Consider the following 24,714-nt stretch of genomic DNA (forward strand, 5'->3'; position numbering starts at 1 on the left):
AGAAGAAACCACACCAGCCAGCCATGGTCATTGTCCTGCTGGCCTAGGCCCAGCGGGGGAGGGAGGGACTGCCCAAGCAAAACACATCTATGGCCAAAACGAAGTTCCAAATTGCCTTTCTTATTTCAGTGACTGAGCCCCAGACCCGTCCCTTGGAAAACTCGGGCAAGCCTTTCGAGTGAAATCCACCCCAGTTTGCCGGCTTCATTGGGGTCAGAAGCGTGTAGCTCTGCTCTTTCGGAGTCTTGACTTATTTATCATCATCAGGGCAGCTTTTGGGGTCGTAGGCTTGCTGTATCTTCAGTATGTTATATCCCTGCAGGTTCCACTGGCCGAAATGTTGGAACTCCTCCTTGGGGCTTTCGTCGTCGCAACCCTTTGGGTCATAGGCCTGTTGGATTTTGAGGATGTTCCAGCCTTCCATTTCTGGTTTGCCAGAAGGCTGGGCCTCCTCTCTGTAGTTGGAGGAGTCTTCGTCGCACCCTTTTGGGTCGTAGGCCTGTTGGAGTTTCAGTATGTTCCACTCCCTCACCTCTCTTTGAGGAGGTGGGGCCACCACCACTTCTGCTTTCTCCCTGCCAGAAGGCGATTCACCGTCAGAAAACTTTGGTGTGTAAGCTTGCAGCATTTTCAGTATCTTCCAGTCCTTTGCCTCCTCTTGGCCAGAAGGCGGGACCTTCTCCTCTTTTCTAGAATGAGTTTTGTCATTCTGCACCTTGTCGGGTGTTCGGAACACCTTTGCCTCTTTGCCCGTGTAGGATTCATCATCACAGCCTTTGGGGTCGTAGGTCGCCTGGATTTTCAGGATGTCCTCCACCGGTTTGCTAGAAGGTTGGACCACCTCCTCCTTCCTGGAAGGTGCTTCCTCTTCACAACTTTTTGGGTCGTAAGCCTGCTGGATTTTGAGGATGTTCCGTCTGTCCATCTCCCGCTTGCCAGAAGGTTGAACCTCTTCCTTATTTGTAGAAGCTCCCTCATCACAAGCTTTTGGGTCATAGGCTTGTTGAATTTTCAGTATATTCCGCTCTTTGTCCTCTTCTTGGCTGGGAGGTGGGACTTCCATCTCCTTCCTGCTGGAAGGTGATTCATCATCAGAAAATTTAGGCATATTAACTTTCAGGATTTTAAATATATCCCAGTCCTTGGCCTGCTCTTTCCCCGAAGGTGGGATCTCTGTCCTAGAAGGAGTTTTGTCGTTCTCCTGCGTTCCAGAAGTCCGGAACACCTTTGCCTCTTTGCCCGTGTAGGATTCATCATCACAGCCTTTGGGGTCGTAGGTCGCCTGGATTTTCAGGATGTCCTCCACTGGCTTGCCAGAAGATTGGACCACCTCCTCCTTCCTGGAAGGTGCTTCCTCTTCACAACTTTTTGGGTCATAAGCCTGCTGAATTTTGAGGATGTTCCGTCTGTCCATCTCTTGCTTGCCAGAAGGTTGAACTTCCTTATTCGTAGAAGCTTCCTCGTCACAAGCTTTTGGGTCATAGGCTTGTTGAATCTTCAGTATATTCCGCTCTTTGTCCTCTTGGCTGGGAGGTGGGACTTCCATCTCCTTCCTGCTGGAAGGTGATTCATCATCAGAAAATTTAGGCATATTAACTTTCAGGACTTGAAATATATCCCAGTCCTTTGCCTGCTCTTTCCCCGAAGGTGGGATCTCTGTCCTAGGAGGAGTTTTGTCATTCTCCTGTGTTCCAGAAGTCCGGAACACCTTTTCCTCCTTACCTGTATAGGATTCATCATCGCAGCCTTTGGGGTCATAGGTCTCCTGGATTTTCAGGATGTCCTCCACTACGTGGCCAGAAAGTTGGACCACTTCCTCCTCCCCCTTCCTGGAAGGTGCTTCCTCATCGCAGCCTTTTGGGTCGTAAGTCTGCTGGAGTTGCAGAATGCTCCACCCCTCTGTCTCCAACTTGCCAGAAGGTTGAACCTCCTCTTCCTTATTCATAGAAGCTTCCTCGAGGCAACCTATTGGGTCATAGGCCTGTTGAATTTTCAGTATATTCCGCTCTTTGTCCTCCTCTTGGCTAGTAGGTACGCTGTCATCCTCCATCTCTTCCCATCTATCATCAGCAAATTTTGGTGTGTAAGCTTGCAGGATTTTCAGTATCTTCCACTCTTTTGCTTCCTCTTTGCCAGCGGGTGGAATCTCCTCTTTTCTAGAAGAAGCTTCATCATTCTCCACTTCCTGTGTTCCAGAAGTCCGGAACACCTTCTCCTCCTTGCCCGTATAGGATTCATCATCGCAGCCTTTGGGGTCATAGGTCTCCTGGATTTTCAGGATGTCCTCCACTACGTGGCCAGAAAGTTGGACCGCTTCCTCTCCCTTACTGGAAGGTGTTTCCTCATCGCAGCCTTTGGGGTCATAAGTCTGCTGGAGTTTGAGAATGCTCCACCCCTCCATCTCCCACTTGTCAGATGGTTGAACCTCCTCAGTCATAGAAGCTTCCTCATCACAACCTTTTGGGTCATAGGCCTGTTGAATTTTCAGTATATTCCTCTCTTTGTCCTCCTCTTGGCTAGTAGGTGCGGCCTCCTCCTCCATCTCTTCCCATCTATCATCAGCAAATTTTGGTGTGTAAGATTGCAAGATTTTCAGTATATTCCACTCCTTTGCCTCCTTTTTGCCAGAAGGTGGGATCTCTTCTTTTCTAGAAGGAGTTTCGTCATCATCCTTGACCGTGTAGGATTCATCGTCACAACCCTTGGGGTCGTAGGTCGCCTGGATTTTCAGGATGTCCTCCACCGGTTTGCTAGAACGTTGGACCACTTCCTCCTTGCTGAAAGGTTCTTCCTCTTCACAACCTTTGGGGTCGTATGCCTGCTGTATTTTGAGGATGTTCCGTCCCTCCATCTCCCACTTCTGAGAAGGTTGAAGCTCCTCTTCCTTATTTGTAGAAGCTTCCTCATCACAATCTTTTGGGTCGTAAGCCTGCTGTATTTTGAGGATGCTCCTTCCCTCCGTCTCCTGCTTGTGAGAAGGTTGAACCTCCTCTTCCTTATTTGTAGAACTTTCCTTGTCCCCACCTTTTGGCTCGTAGACCTGTTGGAGTTTCAGTGAGTTCTGCTTCTCTGTCTTCTGCTTGTCAGAAGGTTGAACCTCCTGTTCCTTATTTGAAGAAGATTCCTTGGCCCCACCTTTTTGCTGGTATGACTTTTGGCTTTTCAGTGAGTTCCGCTCCTCCAACTCCTGATTGTGAGAAGATTGGACGTTCTCTTCCTTATTTGAAGAAGTTTCTTCATCACCTCCTTTTTGCTGGTATGACTTTTGGCTTTTCAGTGAGTTCCGCTCCTCCAACTCCTGATTGTGAGAAGATTGGACGTTCTCTTCCTTATTTGAAGAAGTTTCTTCAGCACCACCTTTTGGCTGGTATGACTTTTGGCTTTTCAGTGAGTTCCGCTCCTCCAACTCCTGATTGTGAGAAGATTGGACGTTCTCTTCCTTATTTGAAGAAGTTTCTTCAGCACCACCTTTTGGCTGGTATGACTTTTGGCTTTTCAGTGAGTTCCGCTCCTCCAACTCTTGATTGTGAAAAGATTGGACGTCCTCTTCCTTATTTGAAGAAGTTTCTTCAGCACCACCTTTTGGCTGGTATGACTTTTGGCTTTTCAGTGAGTTCCGCTCCTCCAACTCTTGATTGTGAAAAGATTGGACCTCCTCTTCTTTATTTGAAGAACTTTCTTCAGCACCACCTTTTGGCTGGTATGACTTTTGGCTTTTCAGTGAGTTCCGCTCCTCCAACTCCTGATTGTGAGAAGATTGGACGTTCTCTTCCTTATTTGAAGAAGTTTCTTCAGCACCACCTTTTGGCTGGTATGACTTTTGGCTTTTCAGTGAGTTCCGCTCCTCCAGCTCCTGATTGTGAGAAGACTGGACGTTCTCTTCCTTATCTGAAGAAGTTTCTTCATCACCTCCTTTTTGCTGGTATGACTTTTGGCTTTTCAACGAGTTCTGCTCCAGCTCCTGATTGTGAGAAGATTGGACCTCTTCCTCTTCTTTCTCCATGAAAAGGGGAGCGTCCTTCACCACCTCTTCCTCCTTCATGTCCGGGGTAGGCAGGTAGTCCTTCAACCGCAAGAGAGATTCAGGACTTTGCAAAGCATACTCCATCAGTTCATCCATGGAGCCCTGGGCTTCAGCCATGATCGCAAAACTCTTGTTCAAGACATTGTCAGCCAAATCTCCAAAATTGTGGGCTGAGACAAAATCAGAGTGGAGCTCCCTTATGTGCCGGCTGGTTTGGGACAGCTTGTTCCGGAGCTCTTCTGGGATGTCTTTCAGGCTGGCCACCAGGTTCTCGTATGTGCCTTGGAGGTTCTGGGTCACGCTTCGGGACTTTGCCAATGTCTTGGCTTCTATCTGTCAGAATAGAAAGGACACTTGTTCAGATTTATAGTCCCCTGTCCACAAGGAAGCCTCCGCAAAACCAAATAGAATTCCATCCAACCCTAAGGTATCCCCCCTCATTTCACCCTGAGCTTGAAGCACCAGCTTAACAGATGCTCATGGAAGCACTTTATAATAAATAATAATAATAATAATTTTTTATTTATACCCCACCCTTCCCTGTTCAAAAACTGGGCTCAGGGTGGCTAACAACAAATTTAAAACAATTATAAAAGCAGCATAAAATACAGTATAAAAACACGAATAACAATAAAAATAAAAAATCAATTAGATAATTCCTAGGGCTAGCTGGCTGAATTAGTCCTATTTGGGCCAGCGAAGAGGCCAGGGGAGAATTATCTGTGGGGTCTCAGAGCGGGTGATCTTCATAAAAAGGGAGGGGGAGGGAAGAGAAGGGAAATAAAAGATTAGGCTGAATTCAAGTTAAATAAAGGCCAGGTGGACTAGCTCTGTCTTACAGGCCCGACGGAAGGAGGTTAAATCCTGAAGGGCCCTGGTCTCATGGGACAGAGCATTCCACCAGGTCGGAGCCATCACTGAAAAGGCCCTGGCCCTGGTGGAGGATAGTCTGACTTCCTTAGGGCCCGGGACCTCTAAACTATGATTATTCATGGACCTTAAGGTCCTCTGCGGGGCAGACCAGGAGAGGCGGCCCCGTAGATACGAGGGCCCTTAGCCACCTTGAAGAGAGTCTCCACCAAAGGAGAATATTCAAGAATCTCTCTCTTTGTACGTCTGCTGTTTCAGCCCGAAGATGAGGGCCCTGAAAGATGTGTACATCCTGTTCTCACAGTGGCTGAGCAGAGATGCCTCTGGGAGCCCCATAGCAGAATCTGAAAGCATCAGCCCTCATGTACAAATCCCATCAACCAACTGGAATTTGGAGGTAGACTGCCTCTGAACATGGAAGGTCCATTATTTCCTGTGGATGATGGCTACCAGCACTAAACTTTACATTTCTCTTTGTGTACCATGCCAATTACGGTAATTTTTATTAGTTTTCAAAAACACAAAACAAATTAATTCAAATTTAACCCAGATTTAGAATTTGACTCTCCCCCCCCCGAAGATGCTCCTTTTCCCTCCCTCCTTTTCTGCTCACAGTAAAAAAATAACCCCCCCCCTTAATTTCTAATAGGTTTCCATCCATTCCTATTTCCATCAATGGTACATGTTCAGTTCCTGTTTAGACATTTGCCCAGCTATTTTACCAATTAATCAAATAGAATTAAAATATTACTTTATCGATCCCCACGAATCGTAATTTTAAATCGTGCTTCCTCCAGTACAACTTAAATCATCCTGTCTTTGAGTTCACAACATCCTAGTTAACCATACTCAAGTTTTACACATCCAGGAAAATAATTCTGTTTCACCTTGTTACCCAATTCCCCTTTTCACAAAACAGGTCCATTTCCCTCAGGCTTAATGTACTTCCCACTCATTATTCCCTCTTTGTTACACAGTTCTCTAACCCAAGCAAACCATGACCTTGCCTAATGTCTTACATTTGCCACTCTAACCCCCCATTAACTCTATCCCATACCAAATACCTCCCCAAATCTTTATTCTGTAGTAAGGGTAAAGGGACCCCTGACCATTAGGTCCAGTCGTGACCGACTCTGGGGTTGCGGCGCTCATCTCGCTTTACTGGCCAAGGGAGCCGGCGTACAGCTTCCGGGTTATGTGGCCAGCATGACTAAGCCGCTTCTGGTGAACCAGAGCAGCACACGGAAATGCCGTTTACCTTCCCGTCGGAGCGGTACCTATTTATCTACTTTCGCTGGTGTGCTTTCGAACTGCTAGGTTGGTGGGAGCAGGGACCGAGCAACAGGAGCTCACCCCGTTGCGGGGATTCGAACCACCGACCTTCTGCTCGGCAAGCCCTAGGCTCTGTGGTTTAACCCACAGCGCCACCCGTGTCCCTTATTCTGTAGTACCGACTACATAAAATTCAGAGCTGTTTCTTCTTCTTCCTCTTTCTCTTAAATACTATGAATGCTTTAAAAAACCAAAAACCCTCCATATCAACATGCCAGGAGTTCCCAGATCTATTATGCAATCCTCTATAAGCAGCAAACCAGGACTTTTTCAGGGTGCCTCCAGTCTCAGGCTGTGTTGGGAGGGATGGCAGAGGAGGAGAAGGCAGAAGCAGCTTCATGTGTGCCCTTTTCTGTTTTGCTTCAGGCGGCAAGCGGCCTAGGACAGCCCTGGAGCAGCTTATACTAAAAGAAAACTGCCTGCCCACTAAGGTCTCGTCCGTCCTCTGGAGACCTGGAGAAGGAGGCTGATAGTTCTTGAATTTTCTGGTCCAGTCCAAAGGGTCTATAAGCCCTGCAGGACTGGAGGCAGAGACCGGGCCTGAATCTGCAAAATGAGCAGCCCGAACTGGCTAGAATTAACAAAGCATTTAAATAAAATACAGTGTTCAGCTTCTTTTTAAAAGAAGCAATTGAGGTCATAAAGGAATAGAAGGCAGGTTGGCATAGTGAATCTCAGTTTCTCAGCTGCACCATGGTTATTGCAAGAATGTGCTTTTGTTCGATCACCCCATGTTTCCCAAACTTCAAATTTAAGGTTGTTTCCCTCCCCCCGAGAATTGAAATTGGGGGCACTGTTCTTATGCCAGAAAAGGTTGATAAGTTTACGATAAAATCCTTGGAAGTGACCATATCTCAGTAAGAGTCGCCGCTTCCAGAAATGCCCCCAGATTGGAAGTCGGGAACAGTGACTTGCCCAGAGATGCAGCGAGTCAGCTTCTCTGTGGATGGTGCTTTGGTCTCATGGGAGATTCGAATGCGCTTCCACAACACAACAATGTGCCAAGGAGTGTGGTTTAGGTAAGGGGGACTTCAGCAGATAATGGAATCGTAGAGTTGGAACGGACCATGAAGGTTCTCCAGCGGCAACCCCTTGTAACAACACGGTGGCTCAGAACTTGAAGAAAAGGGTACCTCAGAGGTAGGGCTGTCATTTTCATCTTCCTCGTCGCGCATCCGTAGGGTGATCTCGTCCTCCTCGTCGCAACCTGGTGCCGTTAATGTGATGTTAGACACATCTCTGTAGATGGGGTCCTTCTTGCGGGGACTGGTGGGTACAGGCGGCATCTCAACTTTCACTGGGATGATTATCGGTGCGGGTGCCATCTCAACTTTCACCGGGATGATGATGGGCTGGGGTGACACCTCAACGTTCACCGGGATAATTATTGGTGGGGGTGGCACCTCAACTATTTCTGGGGGGCTGATTGGTATGGGCAACATCTCGACCTCTGTGGGCGTCATCTCGACCTCTGAGCAGGTGATTTCCTCGCACTCTACGATGGTGCTGTGCGCACGAGGCAGCCCAATTTCCTTGCACTCGATCATGGTGCTCTGAGCAGCAGGCAGCCCGATTTCCTCGCACTCGATCATGGTGCTCTGAGCAGCAGGCAGCCCGATTTCCTCGCACTCGATCGTGGTGCTGTGCTCACGAGGCGCCCCAGATCCTTCTCTCCCGACCATGGTGCTCTGAGCACGAGGCACCCCAACGTCCAGGGTGCTGAAATCTTCATTCCCCTGGGCAGAATTCCGACGTGGGCTCGCGCTCCACTCCACGCAGATCATGCTCATCCTTTCGTTGGATGGACCAATCTCCAGTTCTGCTCTGTGCTGCACCTGATCAATCTGGAAATGGACATGGGATGGGTAAAAAGAAGACGACAACGCAGTGAATTGGGTGGGCACACCTGTGCCCTGCAGGAGCTCTCCAGGGTACCAAATACTTGGGCCTGTTTCTTCTGACCTGGCTGAGCCCTGTGCGAGTGAGAAATGTTTGGTGCTGTTGCTATTACACGATTTCAGCCGTGGTGGCTTGTGGCCATTGGGTCTGGTTGGGCAGGAAACCCAGAAGGAGGTGGAGCCAGAGGCAATGATGTTTGGCGCCAACCAACCCTTGTTTTGTCATCTTCCTCCTCCTTGCCAAGTTCAATGAGGGCAATACTCAGACCAAGGACAAAGAAGCTTGACAGTCCCACCCCCTGGGCTGATTTTAAGTAAGAAGACTGGCTGGTGGAGGCAGGCTGAGGTTGGTAGAGCAGTGCTGCCTAATGGACCAGCCACCACTGCATTTCTTTGTAAACCCTCCCTGGTTAGATGGGATATAGGGAGCCCATGAACAAAGCTCAAATGGGGGTTGGTAAGGTAAAGGGTAAAGGGACCCCTGACCATTAGGTCCAGTCGTGGCCGACTCTGGGGTTGCGGCGCTCATCTCGCTCTATAGGCCGAGACAGCTGGTGTTTGTCTGCAGACAGCTTCTGGGTCATGTGGCCAGCATGACTAAGCCACTTCTGGCAAACCAGAGCAGCGCACGGAAACGCCGTTTACCTTCCCGCCGGAGCGGTACCTATTTATCTACTTGTACTTTGAGGTGCTTTCGAACTGCTAGGTTGGCAGGAGCAGGGACCGAGCAACGGGCACTCACCCTGTCGCAGGGATTTGAACCGCCGACCTTCTGATCGGCAAGTCCTAGGCTCTGTGGTTTAACCCACAGCGCCACCCACGGTACAGGGGTTCAAACCGCCCTTTTAGTTCCATTGATTTCAGATATTCCCTGAGAGGTTGTAGAATCTCTTTCCGTCTCCCGACGGTGTTCCAAGAAAGGTCGGAGACTGGCTGGGGATGTTTGGGGACATTGTAATTTTCCATGGCTAATTCTTCTCATTTTCAACATTGGCTCCCAGTACGTTTCTGAGCTCAATTCAAAGTGTTGGTACTGATCTTTAAAGCCCTTGGCCCTGTATACCTGAAGGAGCGTCTCTACCCCCATCGTTCAGCCTGGACACTGAGGTCCAGCTCCGAGGGCCTTCTAGCACAGGCTTCCTCAACCTCGGCACTCCAGATGTTTTTGGCCTACAACTCCCATGATCCCTAGCTAGCAGGACCAGTGGTCAGGGGTGATGGCAATTGTAGTCTCAAAACATCTGGAGGGCCAAGGTTGAGGAAGTGTGTTCTAGCAGTGCCCTCAGTACAAGAAGTGAAGCTGCAGGGAACCAGGCAGAGGGACTTCTCGGTGGTGGCGCCCGCCCTGTGGAACGCCCTCACATCAGATGTCAAGGAAATAAACAACTGCCTTTTAGAAGACACCTGACAGCAGCCCTGTGCAGTCGTACCTTGGTTCTCGAACGCCTTGGTACTCAAACATTTTGGCTCACAAATGCCGCAAACCCAGAAGTAAGTGTTCCGGTTTGCGAATGTTTTTTGGAAGTCGGACGCGGCTTCCGATTGAGTGCAGAAAGCTCCTGCAGCAAATTGCAAGCCACGGCTTGGTTTTCAAACATTTTTGGAAGCTGAACGGACTCCAAGAATAGAATACATTCGAGAACCAAGGTACGACTGTATAGGGAAGTTTCAATGTTTGATGTCTCACTGTGTTTTAATTTATTGGAAGCTTCCCAGAGTGACTGGGGCAAGCCAGTCAGATTGGGGGGGGGGGGGATATCCTTATCCTTATTATTTATTATTTCTCTCTCTGTCTTTACTCACTACTCACTGGCTACTGTGATTGTTTTGTGTCAAGATTGTTTTGTGTCACCGGGACCCTAACTCAGAGATTGACGTTCCAGAGACCCCCACCATGGTGGGAGCTGAACCTTGAGCTCCTGTTAGGTAAAAAGGTAAAGGACCCCTGGATGGTTAATTCCAGTCAAAGGTGACTATGGGGTTGCGGCGCTCATCTCGCTTTACTGGCCGAGGGAGCCGACGTTTGTCCACAGATAGTTTTTCCGGGTCATGTGGCCAGCATGACTAAGCCGCTTCTGGCGAACCAGAGCAGGCCAAGGGAACTGGCGTTTGTCCACAGACAGCTTTCTGGGTAATGTGCCCAGCAGGACTAAACCACTTCTGGCGCAACGGGACACCGTGATGGAAACCAGAGCACACAGAAAAACTGTTTACCTTCCCACCACAGTGATGCCTATTTATCTACTTGCACTGGCATGCTTTCGAATTGCTAGGTTGGCAGGAGCTGGGACCGAGCAACGGGAGCTCACCCCGTTGCGGGGATTCGAACCACCAACCTTCCGGTCGGCAAGCCCAAGAGGCTCAGTGGTTTAGACCACAGCACCACCCGCGTCCCTCTGAAGAAGGCATTGCAGACACACCCCTTCAATGGGCAAGAATTCCACAGGCACATTGATGTTGCAGGGAGAGATGGATTGTTAAATCGGGATGGGGGGAGATAAGAGTTGGGCATACCACATCCAACGTCTCGTGGAGCTGATTAATGCTCGCTTGGGTACTGCGTCTCGTGAAGCGAAGCTTGCTCAGGGCCATCATGTAGGCCCTTTGACGGAGTTTGTTGGACAGATCGTTGATCCTCACAAGGCAGGCTTGCATCCGGTGGTCTATGGACGTATCTTCGATCTCCGCGACAGCTTTCTTCAGATTTCCTGCACCGAGTCGGGAGTCAGGAGGGGTTTGGGGAAAGCAGAGAGAGATTGAGGAACCAGAATACTCCTGTCAACCCCTTTCGCCAATCTGCACATTGCTTTAGATAACCCACAAATTTATTTGTGTCCTGCCTTCCTTGGAAGGGTCCATGTTTCTGGACAGAAGGGGTAAGTTAGGCAAAGACTCCTTAAAGCAGCCTTTTTCAACCTGTGGGTTCCCAGATGTTGATGAACTACAACTCCCATCACCCCTAGCTAGCAAGGGATGATGGGAGTTGTAGTCCAACAACATCTGGGGACCCACAGGTTGAGAACCGCTGCCTTAAAGCATGGGTAGGCAAACTAAGGCCCAGGGGCCGGATCTGGCCCAATCGCCCAATTTAAATCTGGCCTGCGGACAGTCCAGGAATCAGCGTGTTTTTACATGAGTAGAATTGTGTGCTTTTATTTAAAATGCAGCTCTGGGTTATCTGTGGGGCATAGCAATTCGTTCATTCCCCCCCCCATACAGTCCGGCCCCCCACAAGGTCTGAGGGACAGTGGACCGGCCCCCTGCTGAAATAGTTTGCTGACCCCTGCCTTAAAGGGTGTAAGAGATTGGTCTGACTGGAGGTGTCCTCCAGATGTTTTAGACGAAAGCTCCGATCAGACTATGGGAATTGTTCTAAATATCTGGAAGACAGTGTCATCAATATATAATTTATATCCCACATTTCCCCCGATTAAAACCATACAAATAATTACAATAAAAAGAGCAGGGCACGAGCCCTTTCATTAAAAGCAGTCAGTCCCCAAATGCCTGTTGGAATGAGAAGGCCTCTTCACCTGCTGGCAGAAAGGCAGCAAGCAGGGAGCCAGTCTGGTTTCTCGAGGGAGTTCCAAAGTCTGGCAGGAGCCACCACCAAGAAGGCCCTCTCCTGCGTCCCCAACAAACATGGCTGTGAGGGTGGCGAGGCTGAGAAAAGGGCTTCCGAGGATCTCTGAAGATGGGCAGAGTCGTATGATGGAATACAATCTTTCAGGCAGCTTGGACCTAAGCCATATAGGGCTTTTATTTGTCACGGGCCGGCACCTGGCACTGTGCCTGCAAAAAGGGGGGCTGTATTGTAGCAAGGAAGTCGTCTGCTTCCCTACAACCAGCCCAGGCCAGCAATTTGGCTGCAGCTTTTTGAGCCAGCTGAAGTTTCTGGGCAGTGTTCTAATACAGGGACTGAACCTGCAACCTTGGTAAAACGGCACAGGGTGATTCTTTTGCAGACCAGGCCTGGTCCTTTGCATATCAACAGGGAGAGGGATACAGTGACGCTCGGGTTGCGAACGTGATCCGTGTGGGATGCACGTTCGCAACACGCAGCGGAGCATCTTCGCACACGCTGGTTGCGATTCTGTGCTTATGCGCAAAGTGTGATTTAGCACTTCTGCACATGCGCTGTTCCGGTACTTCCAGATTTTGGCGGTCCGCAACCCGAATAGACGCAACCTGAAGCAGCTGTAACCCAAGGTATGACTGTAAAAAGGTAAAGGGGACCCCTGACCATTAGGTCCAGTCGTGGCTGACTGTGGGGTTGTGGCGCTCATCTCGCTTTACTGGCCGAGGGAGCCGGCGTACAGCCTCCAGGTCATGTAGCCAGCAGGACTAAGCCGCTTCTGGCCAACCAGAGCAGCGCACGGAAACACCGTTTACCTTCCCGCCGGAGTAGTACCTATTTATCTACTTGCACTTTGATGTGCTTTCGAACTGCTAGGTTGGCAGGAGCAGGGACCGAGCAACGGGAGCTCACCCCGTCGCGGGGATTCGAACCGCCGACCTTCTGATCGGCAAGCCCTAGGCTCTGTGGTTTAATTCACAGTGCCACCCGCATCCCGAGGTATGACTGTACTTCGTTCCAAATAGTTTGCCTCCTTCGCCTGCCGCATATTTTGGACTACCAACGTCTGCACCCAGCACGACGACTTAATAACTTCCCCTCCAGTACTTGGGTTTCCCCAATGCGGATTCAAAGCTAGGTCGGTTGCATTTCCTGGCAAGCGACAAAAGACGTGTCCCTTTCCTTTTTTTAAAAAAGGAAACCTCAGACTCCAAAACTCCTAAGCCAGATGGACATAATAAAATAATAAAAAGATTATTTTGTAAAGTGTTTTAATACAGAATTTTGCTGGAAGCTGCCCAGAGTGGCTGGGGAAACCCAGTCAGATGGGCGGGGCATAAATAATAAATTATTATTAGTATTAGTATTTGGCACCATGCTCCAACCAAGTGAGCTATGTCCCTCGGGAACTGGTGGTCTCTCCTTTGTGGGAGATTTTAATACAGAGGTCGAACGGCTGTCTGTTCAGGGATTCTTTAGCTGTGATTACTGCCTTGCAGGGATCCCTTCCAACCACGTACCGTATTTTTTGCTCTATAAGACTCACTTTTTCCCTCCTAAAAAGGAAGGGAAAATGTGTGTGCGTCTTATGGAGTGAATGCAGGCTGCGCAGCTATCCCAGAAGCCAGAACAGAAGGAGGGATTGCTGCTTTCACTGCGCAGCGATCCCTCTTGCTGTTCTGGCTTCTGAGATTCAGAATATATTTTTTCTTGTTTTCCTCCTCCAAAAACTAGGTGCGTCTTGTGGTCTGGTGCGTCTTACAGAGCGAAAAATACGGTATATGGTTCTATGATTCAGCTGCCTTCTCCTGGTGTGACGCTCACATGCTTACCGATCTCCTCTTCGGTAAGAGGTAGGTAATGATCCATCAGCTCCTCCGACTTGTCCAGCAGCCTGTCGACGGTTCGCACAAACAGCTGGCATATCCTGCAGGTCAGGACGCTGTGTGGCTCACATTCCCTGTTGTCGTCTTCGTCCTCGTCGTCCCTTAATTCGCTAGCCAGGGCCCTCGCTTCCTCCTCTGCCGCCGTCAAGATATTTGCTCTCATTTCTCCCAAGACCTGAAGGTGAGAGAGAGTGGAGGAATTCATGCACTGTCGATGGATTGATTATTTATTATTTCAGTGGTATCTCAGGTTAAGAACTTAATTCGTTCCAGAGGTCCGTTCTTAACCTGAAACTGTTCTTAACCTGAAGCACCGCTTTAGCTAATGGAGCGGTACCTATTTATCTACTTGCAGTTTCGAACGTGCTTTCGAACTGCTAGGTTGGCAGGAGCAGGGACCGAGCAACGGGAGCTCACCCCGTCGCGGGGATGCGAACCGCTGACTTTCTGATCGGCAAGTCCTAGGCTCTGTGGTTTAACCCACAGTGCCACCTGCGTCCTTCATTCCGGAGGTCTGTTCTTAACCTGAAACTATTCTTAACCTGAAGCACCACTTTAGCTAATGGGGCCTGCTGCTGCTGCCACGCCACCGGAGCACGATTTCTGTTCTCATCCTGAAGCAAAGTTCTTAACCCGAGGTACTATTTCTGGGTTAGCGGAGTCTGTAACCTGAAGCATATGTAACCTGAAGCGTATGTAAACTGAGGTACCACTGGATAGATAGATAGATAGATAGATAGATAGATAGATAGATAGATGCTGGATACAACTTTTGAGGTCAAGTGACTGCCTAAAGGAGAAACCAAGTGGGGCTTGGAGACCCCCACCATGCCCTAAGAGCATGCAAAATAAGGTCCCCACAGCCAGCGTCGGCTACAGTCGTGCTCCCCACGGCCTAAATGCTTCGGCAATATGTGAAGGAACTTCATGTGTGCCCATTGACGCACACATCCTTGCATAAACAAATGGATTGGGACCCTGAACATGCCAGTGGAGTACATGGATACTGGGTGGGTGAGGAGGGTACAGGTTGGCAGTGGGGTTGATGCTTGGTTGCTGAAAATGACCATTGTGCTTTTCTTACCCTTAAGTCAAGTGCACAAGCCAACATTAGACTATGTCTCGCCAGAGTGGTGCATGCTCTGGTTATTTCCCGCTTGGACTACTGCCATGTGCTCTACCTGGGGCTACCTTTGAAGGTGACCCGAAAACTACAACTAATCCAGAATGTGGCAGCTGGATGGGTGACTGGGAGCGGCCGCTGAGACCACATAACACCGGTCCTGAAAGACCTCCATTGGCTCCCAGTATGTTTCCGAGCACAATTCAAAGTGTTGGTCATTGCAAAGTATTGGAAGACACAAGATCTACCCACTCTGGAAGAATGGCAGATGAAGGTGATCGACTATATGGAACTGGCGGAAATGACTGGCAGAATCCGAGACCAGGGAGAAGAGTCGGTGGAAGAAGATTGGAAGAAATTTAAAGACTATTTACAGAAATATTGCAAAATTAATGAATGTTAGTATGATGTTGGATAGAAATTAAGTGGTTTTTAGCTGCAATACTATAAGGGAATATGAAAAATGGATTATTAATAGGTAAAAATTTAATGTTACAATATTTTAAGATTAAAGATTAGGATAAACAAAGAGGGGAAGGATTTGCTGAACCAACAAACTGAACTGGAATACAAAAAAGGGAGGCGTGAGGAGGTCCGGGAAATAAGCTAATGAAAAATAAGTAATGGAAAGATTGTGTTGTTTTTAATTATTTTTATTTTGTATTTTTCTTTTTTTTTTAATCTTTATTTTGTAATATTTTAAAAATCCTAATAAATATCTTATTAAAAAAAAAAAAATTCAAAGTGTTGGTGCTGACCTTTAAAGCCCTAAATGGCCTCGGTCCTGTATACCTGAAGGAGCGTCTCCACCCCAATCATCCAGCCCAGACACAGAGGTCCAGCTCCAAGGGCCTTCTGGAGATTCCCTCCCTTGCAGGTTACAGGAAACCAGGCCTTCTCGGTGGTGGCACCCGCCCTGTGGAACGCCCTCCCATCAGATGTCAAGGAAATAAACAACTACCTGACTTTTAGAAGACATCTGAAGGCAGCCCTGTTTAGGGAAGTTTTTAATGTTTGATGTTTTATCATGTTTTTAATATTCTGTTGGGAGCTGCCCAGAGTGGCTCGGGAAACCCAGCCAGATGGGCGGGGTATAAATTATTATTATAATATTATTGTTGTTGTTGTTGTTGTTGTTGTTGTTGTTTGCCCAATAAAGCTGATCTTTATGTGGTTAACTATTAAGATCCACCTCTTTCACGGATGGGCCATGGCTTTGGGGTGAATATGCTACCATGCATTGCCCAGTTTTAACTGTACGCCAAGATGCCAGTGCAAATTTCATCCCGTGAGGGGCAACAGTGCGATCGTGAAAATTTCAACGCAAAGCTCCCCTGATTTTCTGAGTTAACTGATTGCTCCCCCTGCCGAAACAATTAACACTAGATTTCCAGAAGTGCCTTTTGCATTGTCTGAAATATCACACAAAATGCAAGAATTGATAGGAAAGGAAATGTCAGGAAGATGGAGCAAAGTGCCATCTGATTATATTAGGTAAAGGGACCCCTGACCATTAGGTCCCGTCATGACCGACTCTGGGGTTGCGGCGCTCATCTCGCTTTACTGGCCGAGGGAGCCGGCGTACAGCTTCTGGGTCATGTGGCCAGCAGGACTAAGCCCCTTCTGGCGAACCAGAGCAGTGCACGGAAATGCCCTTTACCTTCCCGCCGGAGTGGTACCTATTTATCTACTTGCACTTTGACGTGCTTTTGAACTGCTGGGTTGGCAGGAGCGGAGACCGAGCAACGGGAGCTCACCCCGTCATTGCGGGGATTCGAACCGCCAACCTTCTGATCGGCAAGCCCTAGGCTCTGTGGTTTAACCCACAGCGCCACCCGCGTCCCCTACCCGGGGGAAAAAAGGCACCGCAGGATTTGGCTCCTTGGTGCAAGTGGTCTTTGGGGTCAACGCACCGACTCTATTGCGAAATTGGGTTCTTCCAACAGGTTGTTTCGGAACACCCCCTCCAGAGAAGGAGGAGGGTTAGGCGGATGTACGTGTTCTGTCAGATCTGTCTCCGAAAGGAGGTCCGTTACTACTTCTGGGATGATGAAAGACACTTCCGGAGATGGTTCGTCGGTATTCCATCCTTCGTCCACCCCCTCGACAAACTCTTCCAGTTCCTCATCTCTGCTCCTGCTCCTGGAAGGTGAGAGAACTGGGGGAGAGAGGAATCTGGGGTTTAGTTGCCTGAGCACATGTGAGACTTAACTATTGAGCAATATTTTATTTTATTTTTATTTTATTTTATTTTTAATTTGTGGCTGGATCACCCCCAGACTCTCTGGGGTGAAAGCTGTGTGCTTTAAATAGGTTAAGAGGTAACACCAAACCATTACTTTCTTAAAAATGGGAAATGTTTAAGAGATACTTACAAAAAAAATAACAGTGACCTATTATCTATGGTTGTGTTTGAATGACCCTTGTGTACATAAAATATTAAGAAATAAAGGAAAATTGGTATGCTAGGTTGTAAGAAACCTTAAAAAGCAGAGACATCACCTTGCCAACAAAGGTCCGTATAGTTAAAGCCATGGTTTTCCCAGTAGTGATGTATGGAAGTGAGAGCTGGACCATAAAGAAGGCTGATGGCCGAAGAATGGATGCTTTTGAATTCTGGTGCTGGAGGAGACTCTTGAGAGTCCCATGGACTGCAAGAAGATCAAACCTCTCCATTCTGAAGGAAATCAGCCCTGAGTGCTCACTGGAAGGACAGATCCTGAAGCTGAGGCTCCAAGACTTTGGCCACCTCATGAGAAGAGAAGACTCCCTGGAAAAGACCCTGATGCTGGGAAAGATGGAGGGCACAAGGAGAAGGGGACGACAGAGGACGAGATGGTGGGACAGTGTTCTTGAAGCTACAAACATGAGTCTGACCAAACTGCAGGAGGCAGTGGAGGACAGGAGTGCCTGGCGTGCTGTGGTCCAGGGGGTCACGAAGAGTCGGACACGACTAAACGACTCAACAACAAAGGTTGTAAGAAAGTATTAGAAAGTTTATTAAATGTAAGGTAATAATTATAAGTACATTCAAAACCACAAATGTCAACTATATCAGGAAAAGTTGGGAAGTCTATACATTATTTTACTTCAGTTTGTTGTTGTTTAATTTATGTACCATTATGTGATTTTAGCTAAGCTGATATCTAAGTGGAATTAGAAGGTCAAATTAACATTCTAAGTTGAACTAATTTGTGTGTGTATTATATGTATGTGCATGTGTGAAGTTAAATTTGTAATTACATTAATGAATTTCAATAAAGAATTTTTTCATAAAAATTATAATTTAAATGTATGGTGTGAGAAAACCCCCCACCCCCCCACGTTAATGACGAAAGGCATTTGAAAAGCAAGGAAAGGCAAGGAAACGTTTGGGTGGACTTGAGCGGGGAATTTGGTAGCCAGGAGGCTCCCCCACACTTGTTAGATCCCGTGGGAATGTTAAGGATCGTAGGAAAGGATATATTGAATAAGCATTATCCGCTAGCGAGTGATGTAGCAGAGTAGATTCTCCTCAATATAGCCGGAAGCGAGTTTGCAGATTCATTTGAATCTCTTAGTTAAGATTATTTCCCGGTGTCCCCTTTAAAGGGACCCCTGACCGTTAGGTCCAGTCGTGACTGACTCTGGGGTTGCGGCGCTCATCTCGCTTTACTGGCCGAGGGAGCCGGCGTACAGCTTCCGGGTCATGTGGCCAGCAGGACTAAGCCGCTTCTGGCGAACCAGAGCAGCGCACGGAAACACCGTTTACCTCCCCGCCGGAATGGTACCTATTTATCTACTTGCACTTTGACGTGTTTTCGAACTGCTAAGTTGTCAGGACCAGGGACCAAGCAACGGGAGCTCACCCCGTTGCGGGGATTCGAACCACCGACCTTCCGATTGGCAAGCTCTAGGCTCAGTGGTTTAGACCACAGCGTCAGCTGCGTCCCTGGTTTGCCCTTTTATCCCTCCTAAAATAATAAAGACACAAGAGTCTTTTTGATTAAGGTTTACTCTCAGTTCACGATTTGATCCCTGAAAGGGATGCCATACTTGGTAGTTACATAAAGAAACCGTGTGGCTTATGTCCTGTCTGCCAGGATACCTGAGAATAGTCACTGATTGCATTACCTATTTTTGAGATGGTAAATACTTAGTTTTTGAATCCTACTCTGTTCATACACAAAATATGTCCCAAGACAGGATTTGTAGGTGGGGAAAAAACTTCTGGGAAAGTTTTCTCCAAGATATTTCCTTCTGCAGAGGAAATATTGGGGTCATTAAGAGTCAAGATGGCTTAAGGATTGCTCTGTTGTACTATTTCAGACATGTGGTTTATACCTTGTGCACTTACAAACATTTATTTCATATTTGACACCTTAGAATTCTTATAACATGGGTCTCATTAAAAACCTGACAGTACCAAACTATCGAAGGCTTTTCACCAAAGCCAGACTAAACGTCTTTCCTTCTGCAGTGTTGGCTGGCAGGTTGAGAGGAGTTCCCTACCAGGACAGACTTTGCTCGTGTGCTCAAGACATCGATCCCATAAAACATATTTTGTTGCACTGTGCAAAATATGAGCAAGCCAGGACTGAACACATACTACCCTCGCTGGTACCTTTCCCGGGAAAATCAGAGGCTCACTATGTCAGGTTCCTATTGGAAGACCAGACAAATGCTAGAACATTAGCAGTGGCAAAGTTTTTATCGGTGGTTGCAAGAACCAATGATCCCTATATTCTGAACAAAATGCTTGTTTAACCCGGAGGTAGGCTACATGAATTGTGTATTGCTTTGCAACGATTTCTTGGGTCTCTGGACTGTAATAAAGATTGTTGTTGTTGTAACAAAGGTCTCAGTTAGGGATGGAGGAAGAAATAGGACTTCATGTGCATTTAAAAGGCAAATGTGCCCAGTTTGCACTTCCCCCCAAAAATATGAAAACTGAAACAGAGGCGTCTTCCAAAATCCTCAAGTCTCCAATTTTTGCAAAGCTCTTCAGCAAAGTAATCCACAGACTTCCTGTTATATGTTCAGTGGTCTGTGTTTGCCTGAGCTTGAGTCTGGACTAAGGATTCTGAGCTCCTGATTCAATACATGGTGTCCAATCACAGAACATTTCAGGATTTGGGCCTCTGCCATTGGCCCTTGAGCTCTGAGCCGTGATTCGCAGCTTGGAAGTGTAGACAGCCAATCACGTTGGGAGTGAGAATGGCCCAAGCTTTCAGGAATGTATATAAGCAGCTTTGCCCCTGTTCCCCTTACTCACACTGTTCCTCCTCCTCTTCTTGGTCCAGATTGAAGATGCTGGAATCCTCATCCCTTAAGGACACCGAGTCTGAACCGAGGCTGTCCGTCTCTCTCTCGCTAAGCTAACCAACACAAGGAACGGATCTGTTAGGACGTGTCTGCACAGTGCATTTCAAAGTGGTTTTGGGACTCTTTGCCCGTCGTGGTTCCCAAGCAAGGACAAATCAACTCTTATATAAACAACTGAGCAGTTTCCATTGTGCAGATGTGATTTCCAGTGTCTGCGTCTGCACAGACGCAATTTTTAGCATCTGCACATGTGCAGACGCGACTTCTGGCACCGCGGAAGCGAGTCCCCATGCTGCGCCACGCCAGTTTAGTGCAGCGCGCGGAGACTCGCTGAGCGGGCGGCTCATGGGCAGATTAAACAACCCCCGTGGGCTGCTTGTGGCCCATGGGCTTTAGGCTGCCTACCTCTGTTCTTGGGAATGGACAATTCTACATCTGGGGCAAACTGCTTGCATGAGAGAGATGTGAATTACAAGGCAGGCAACCGAAGCCACCTTGTCCTAAATTTAAGGCAGGAGTTCCCCCTCTCTTGTCATAAACCACTTGAAAAGAGCTGAGAATGTAAAAGCTGTTTAGGGGGGTTTCCCCCACCCCAGCTTGTTGCAACAATTGTAATGCACTGCACAATTTTTTAATTGCATTTTTATTGTGTCTTTTATTTTATTCCATGACAGTCATATCTTGGTTATCTGTTTGACTTCCGGAACTGTTCGAAAACCAAGACGTGGCTTCCGATTGGATGCAGGAGCATCCTGAAGCCAATCGGAAGCCACGCCAGATGTTCAGCTTCCGAATATTATTCAAAAACCGGAACACTCACTTGCGGTTTTTGATCGTTCGGGAGCCGAAACGTATGAGTTCCAGGGCGTTCGACAACCAAGGAACGACTATACAATATGAATTCCATGGTTCAAATTCCAGATGTTCTCCACAGGAGCACTGTGGGCCACACAAATGAAATTTGTGGGTGCATAGGCTGGTTTAGGAAGCCCTGATCTATGGCATGAGATGCTTAGCTGTGATAAAAGAAAAGCACTTAGCGCCTCTGAGCATGGACAGAGTTCTTATCTGCCGTTGCATTTTTCTCTGCTGTGCCCCCAAAGTACCTGGTCTCTGTCTCGCACTGCCATCCATTGGTTGTCATCCAGGGTGAGGATTCCAGAGAGGGCGAAAGGGAAACGAAATTATTATTTATTTATTCATTTATTAAATTCATGTTGAAAGATCGCAGGGCAGTTTACAGCCATAGAAACACAAAATTCCCAACATAGAAACCAAAGACCCGTTGGCCTCCATCCCACAAACACATTTAAAAGGACACAGTAGGCCGGGTAGAAGGGGGACGTTTTCACCAGGTACCTAAAGATACAGAGGGAAGGTGCTCTCAGACAAGCCTCCCTGGGAGAGCATCCCAAAAACAGGGAGCCACCACAAAAAAGGCCCCGTTATCGCTTTGCCACACTCTGGACCTCTCACAGAAGAGTCCAATAAAGGGCCTTAGATGATGAATACAGAGCTACTCAGTTTATATGGGGAGAGGCGATCCTTGAGGTATTGTGGGCTTTATAGGTCAAAACCAGCACTTTGAATTGGGCTCGGAAATTAATCGGCAAGCGGCACAATCAGGCCGGGATTGGTGTAATATGCTTAACCCGTCTTGCCCCGGTGAGAAGCCTGGAATTCTGCACAGGCTGAATAAATAATAATAATAATAATAATAATAATAATAATAATAATAATAATTTATTACTTATACCCCGCCCATCTGGCTGAGTTTCTCCAGCCACTCTGGGCGGCTTCCAAACTGCCTCCAGCCCTACATAGAGTAGGAGAGTAGACCAAACAACCTGCAAGCTGCAGGAAGCCATCTGCAAATATCTCAAGCGCTGTCACGTGGACCAGGTGCGCAGCCTGGGAGTCATTTTGGTCCATGGAGGCGCAGGTTAATTCTGTGTCCAGGGCAGCTGTTTACCAGCTCCATCTAGTACGCAGGCTGAGACCCTCCCTGCCCACAGACTGTCTCGCCAGAGTGGTGCATGCTCTGGTTATCTCCCACTTGGACTACTGCAATACGCTCTACGTGGGGCCACCATTGAAGGTGACCCGGAAACTGCAATTAATCCAGAATGCGGCAGCTACACTGGGGACTGAGAGTGGCTGCCGAGACCACATAACAGCAGTCTTGAAAGACCTACATTGGCTCCCAGGATGTTTCTGAGCACAATTCAAAGTGTTGGTGCTGACCTTTAAAGCCCTAAACAGCCCGGAGTACCTGAAGGAGCGTCTCCACTCCCATTGTCCAGCCCGGACACTGAGGTCCAGCTCCGAGGGCCTTCTGGAAGTTCCCTCACTGTGAGCAGTGAGGTTACAGGGAACCAGGCAGAGGGCCTTCTCGGTAGTGGCGCCTGCCCTGTGGAACGCCCTCCCAGCAGATGTCAAGGCAATAAGCAACTATTTTACTTTTAAAAGACAACTGAAGGCAGCCCTCTTTAGGGAAGTTTTTAATGTCTAATGCTGTATTGGTTTTAATATTCGCTTGGGAGCCGCCCAGAGTGGCTGGGGAAACCCAGCCAGATGGGCGGGGTATAAATAATAAATTGTTATTGTTATTATTATAGCCACTGGAAACCGCCGGAGAGAGGAGAGGGCTCTTTCTGGTCTACCATTTGGTTCTCCCATTTGGTGGGAGAACATGATGTTGATCTAGATGGGCAAATGACCTGATCCAACAGGTGATCTCCTCTACGGGACTCTGGTTCTATGTTCTTATGAGCTACCATGGACCAATGGTCTGCCTCTGTATGTTCTTAGCACCGTAAGCAAAAGTCTGAAGAACGTATGAACAGGCTGGCTGCACCCTGTTCTCGCAAGGGCCAGTGGGAAGCCCGCAAGCTTATAATGTAGAAGAAGAGGAGTTTGGATTTGATATCCCGCTTTATCACTACCCTAAGGAGTCTCAAAGCGGCTAACATTCTCCTTTCTCTTCCTCCCCCACAACAAACACTCTGTGAGGTGAGTGGGGCTGAGAGACTTCAGAGAAGTGTGACTGGCCCAAGGTCACCCAGCAGCTGCAGGTGGAGGAGCGGGGAATCGAACCCGGTTCACCAGATTACGAGTCCACTGCTCTTAACCACTACATGTGCTGGTCCCGGGGGGAAGGTTACCGTTGGCGTAGTCAAAGTCCGGTCCTGGGTCACTGGTATGGAAACAGTTCTCAAGGAGCGAGGTGAGGTCCAAAGCAGGAAGCCGGGCGGGGACAGGAACACTGGGGGAACAGGACTGGATGCTGGCCGAAACAGCTCATCGACAACATTGCTCCCGCAACCTGGGACCAGGCTGACTGGCCTTTATCTTCTCTGAGGCCAGGGGCGGTCCCGGCCCCCAGGAGACCCGCCTCTCCTGGCCTTAAGGCGAGCACTCCTCCTGGGAGAAACCAGTTCCCTTCGCCTCTCTACCCTGAGCCTCTGCAGTTCAGGAGAGGCCGAAGGGTTACTGGGCCCAGGGGGAGACTCACCTGTAGGCACTGAGTCCTCAACCACCTCCGGAGCCAGAGTGGATTCACCTGGTGCCTGCTCCTGAGGATCCGGCACAGGTGCAGGCGCTTCAGAATCAAGGCCCTGCCCCAGTTCAGCCGGCCCTGGAGGCGGGGACTCCTGTGCAGGCTGGGATTCCTCCGGTTCAGCCTCTGAATCAGAATCCCAGGCCATTACACCACACCACGCTGGCTCTCTGGTATTATAATGTATGGTACGGAGGCAACACGTCGAGGGGCGAATGTTGCACTGCAGATGTCCTTCCGGTCCCAAAACAACAATGCAAAATAGGGCCCCCCCGATCTCTCGCGCTCTCCTAACACTCACCCTTAGCCATGGTCTCCGGTCTCTGGCCTGGCAGGGTGGGCTAAAAAGAGCCCAGGGTTCATGGCAGCATCTTCCTTCGTTCCATGGGATCTTGGGGCCCAGGATACTCCCAGAATTCCATGCAGCTGTTGTCAAGCTGGGTGATGTCATAGATGGTTGGCGTTGGCTCACTTGCCACAGTGCCTCTAACTCCCAGCAACCCTAGGGAGGAAGGGGAAAAACCATCATTGCTTCAGAAAGCGGATCTAGATTGCAAGGTTTTTATTATCATCATTGTTACTTCGCTTGGCAGAGGGTTAGAGGAAGAGGACCAGCCGCGCTCCGTAGCTTTGCCAGGTTTCTGACGGTTCTGCCATGACCACCTAAGCATAGCTGTCAACTGTCCCTTATTTGGCGGGAAAGTCCCTTATCCCAGCGCTGTGTCCCGCTGCTGTCCCTTATTGATGATGTCCCTTAAATTTCCCAGGTTTCAAAGGAAGCAGCTCCTCTCCCTCCCTCCCTCCCTGCCGGCCAGAGAGGAGGGAGGCTCCAACTGTGTTGCTTGGCTGCGTTGCTCACCCAATAAGGAGTCTAAGAACGACTGGGGGGTGGAGCTTGCATGCCTTGAGCCAATCAAATCGGCCGCGTTGCCTGGGGACTCGCCTTTGCTCAGCGCTTCCCAGCGGAGAGGTGACAGTGGTTTTCCTTGCTGCATCCCCTTAGCCGGGTTGCTGCGCTGTGGGAACCACTGCTTGAGGCTTCGCTTGGCTGCTGGCTGGGCTTTCTGCCTTTTGCTTGGAGGGGCTCAGAAGTTGAACATACCCGTGCTCGGAAAATCCCTTATTTTGGCTGCTGATCCCT

General features: G+C 48.6%; 1 protein-coding gene across 1 annotated transcript; it reads right to left on the reverse strand.

The window, feature by feature from the left end:
* Positions 1-100: 100 nt before the first annotated feature.
* On the reverse strand, positions 101-24,016 carry LOC308467235 (uncharacterized protein). Its single transcript, XM_080988705.1, has 8 exons — positions 23,875-24,016; positions 21,121-21,137; positions 19,965-20,067; positions 16,624-16,868; positions 13,534-13,762; positions 10,639-10,832; positions 7,360-8,070; positions 101-4,357 (listed from the first exon to the last, which is right to left on the reverse strand). The coding sequence occupies exons 1-8, from the start codon at positions 23,882-23,884 to the stop codon at positions 251-253; spliced, it is 5,616 nt and encodes a 1,871-aa protein (XP_080844831.1). The 5' UTR covers positions 23,885-24,016; the 3' UTR covers positions 101-250.
* Positions 24,017-24,714: the final 698 nt, after the last annotated feature.

This window comes from Podarcis pityusensis, assembly GCF_964106645.2.
Source record: "Podarcis pityusensis genome assembly, chromosome: 18".
Taxonomy (NCBI): domain Eukaryota; kingdom Metazoa; phylum Chordata; class Lepidosauria; order Squamata; family Lacertidae; genus Podarcis; species Podarcis pityusensis.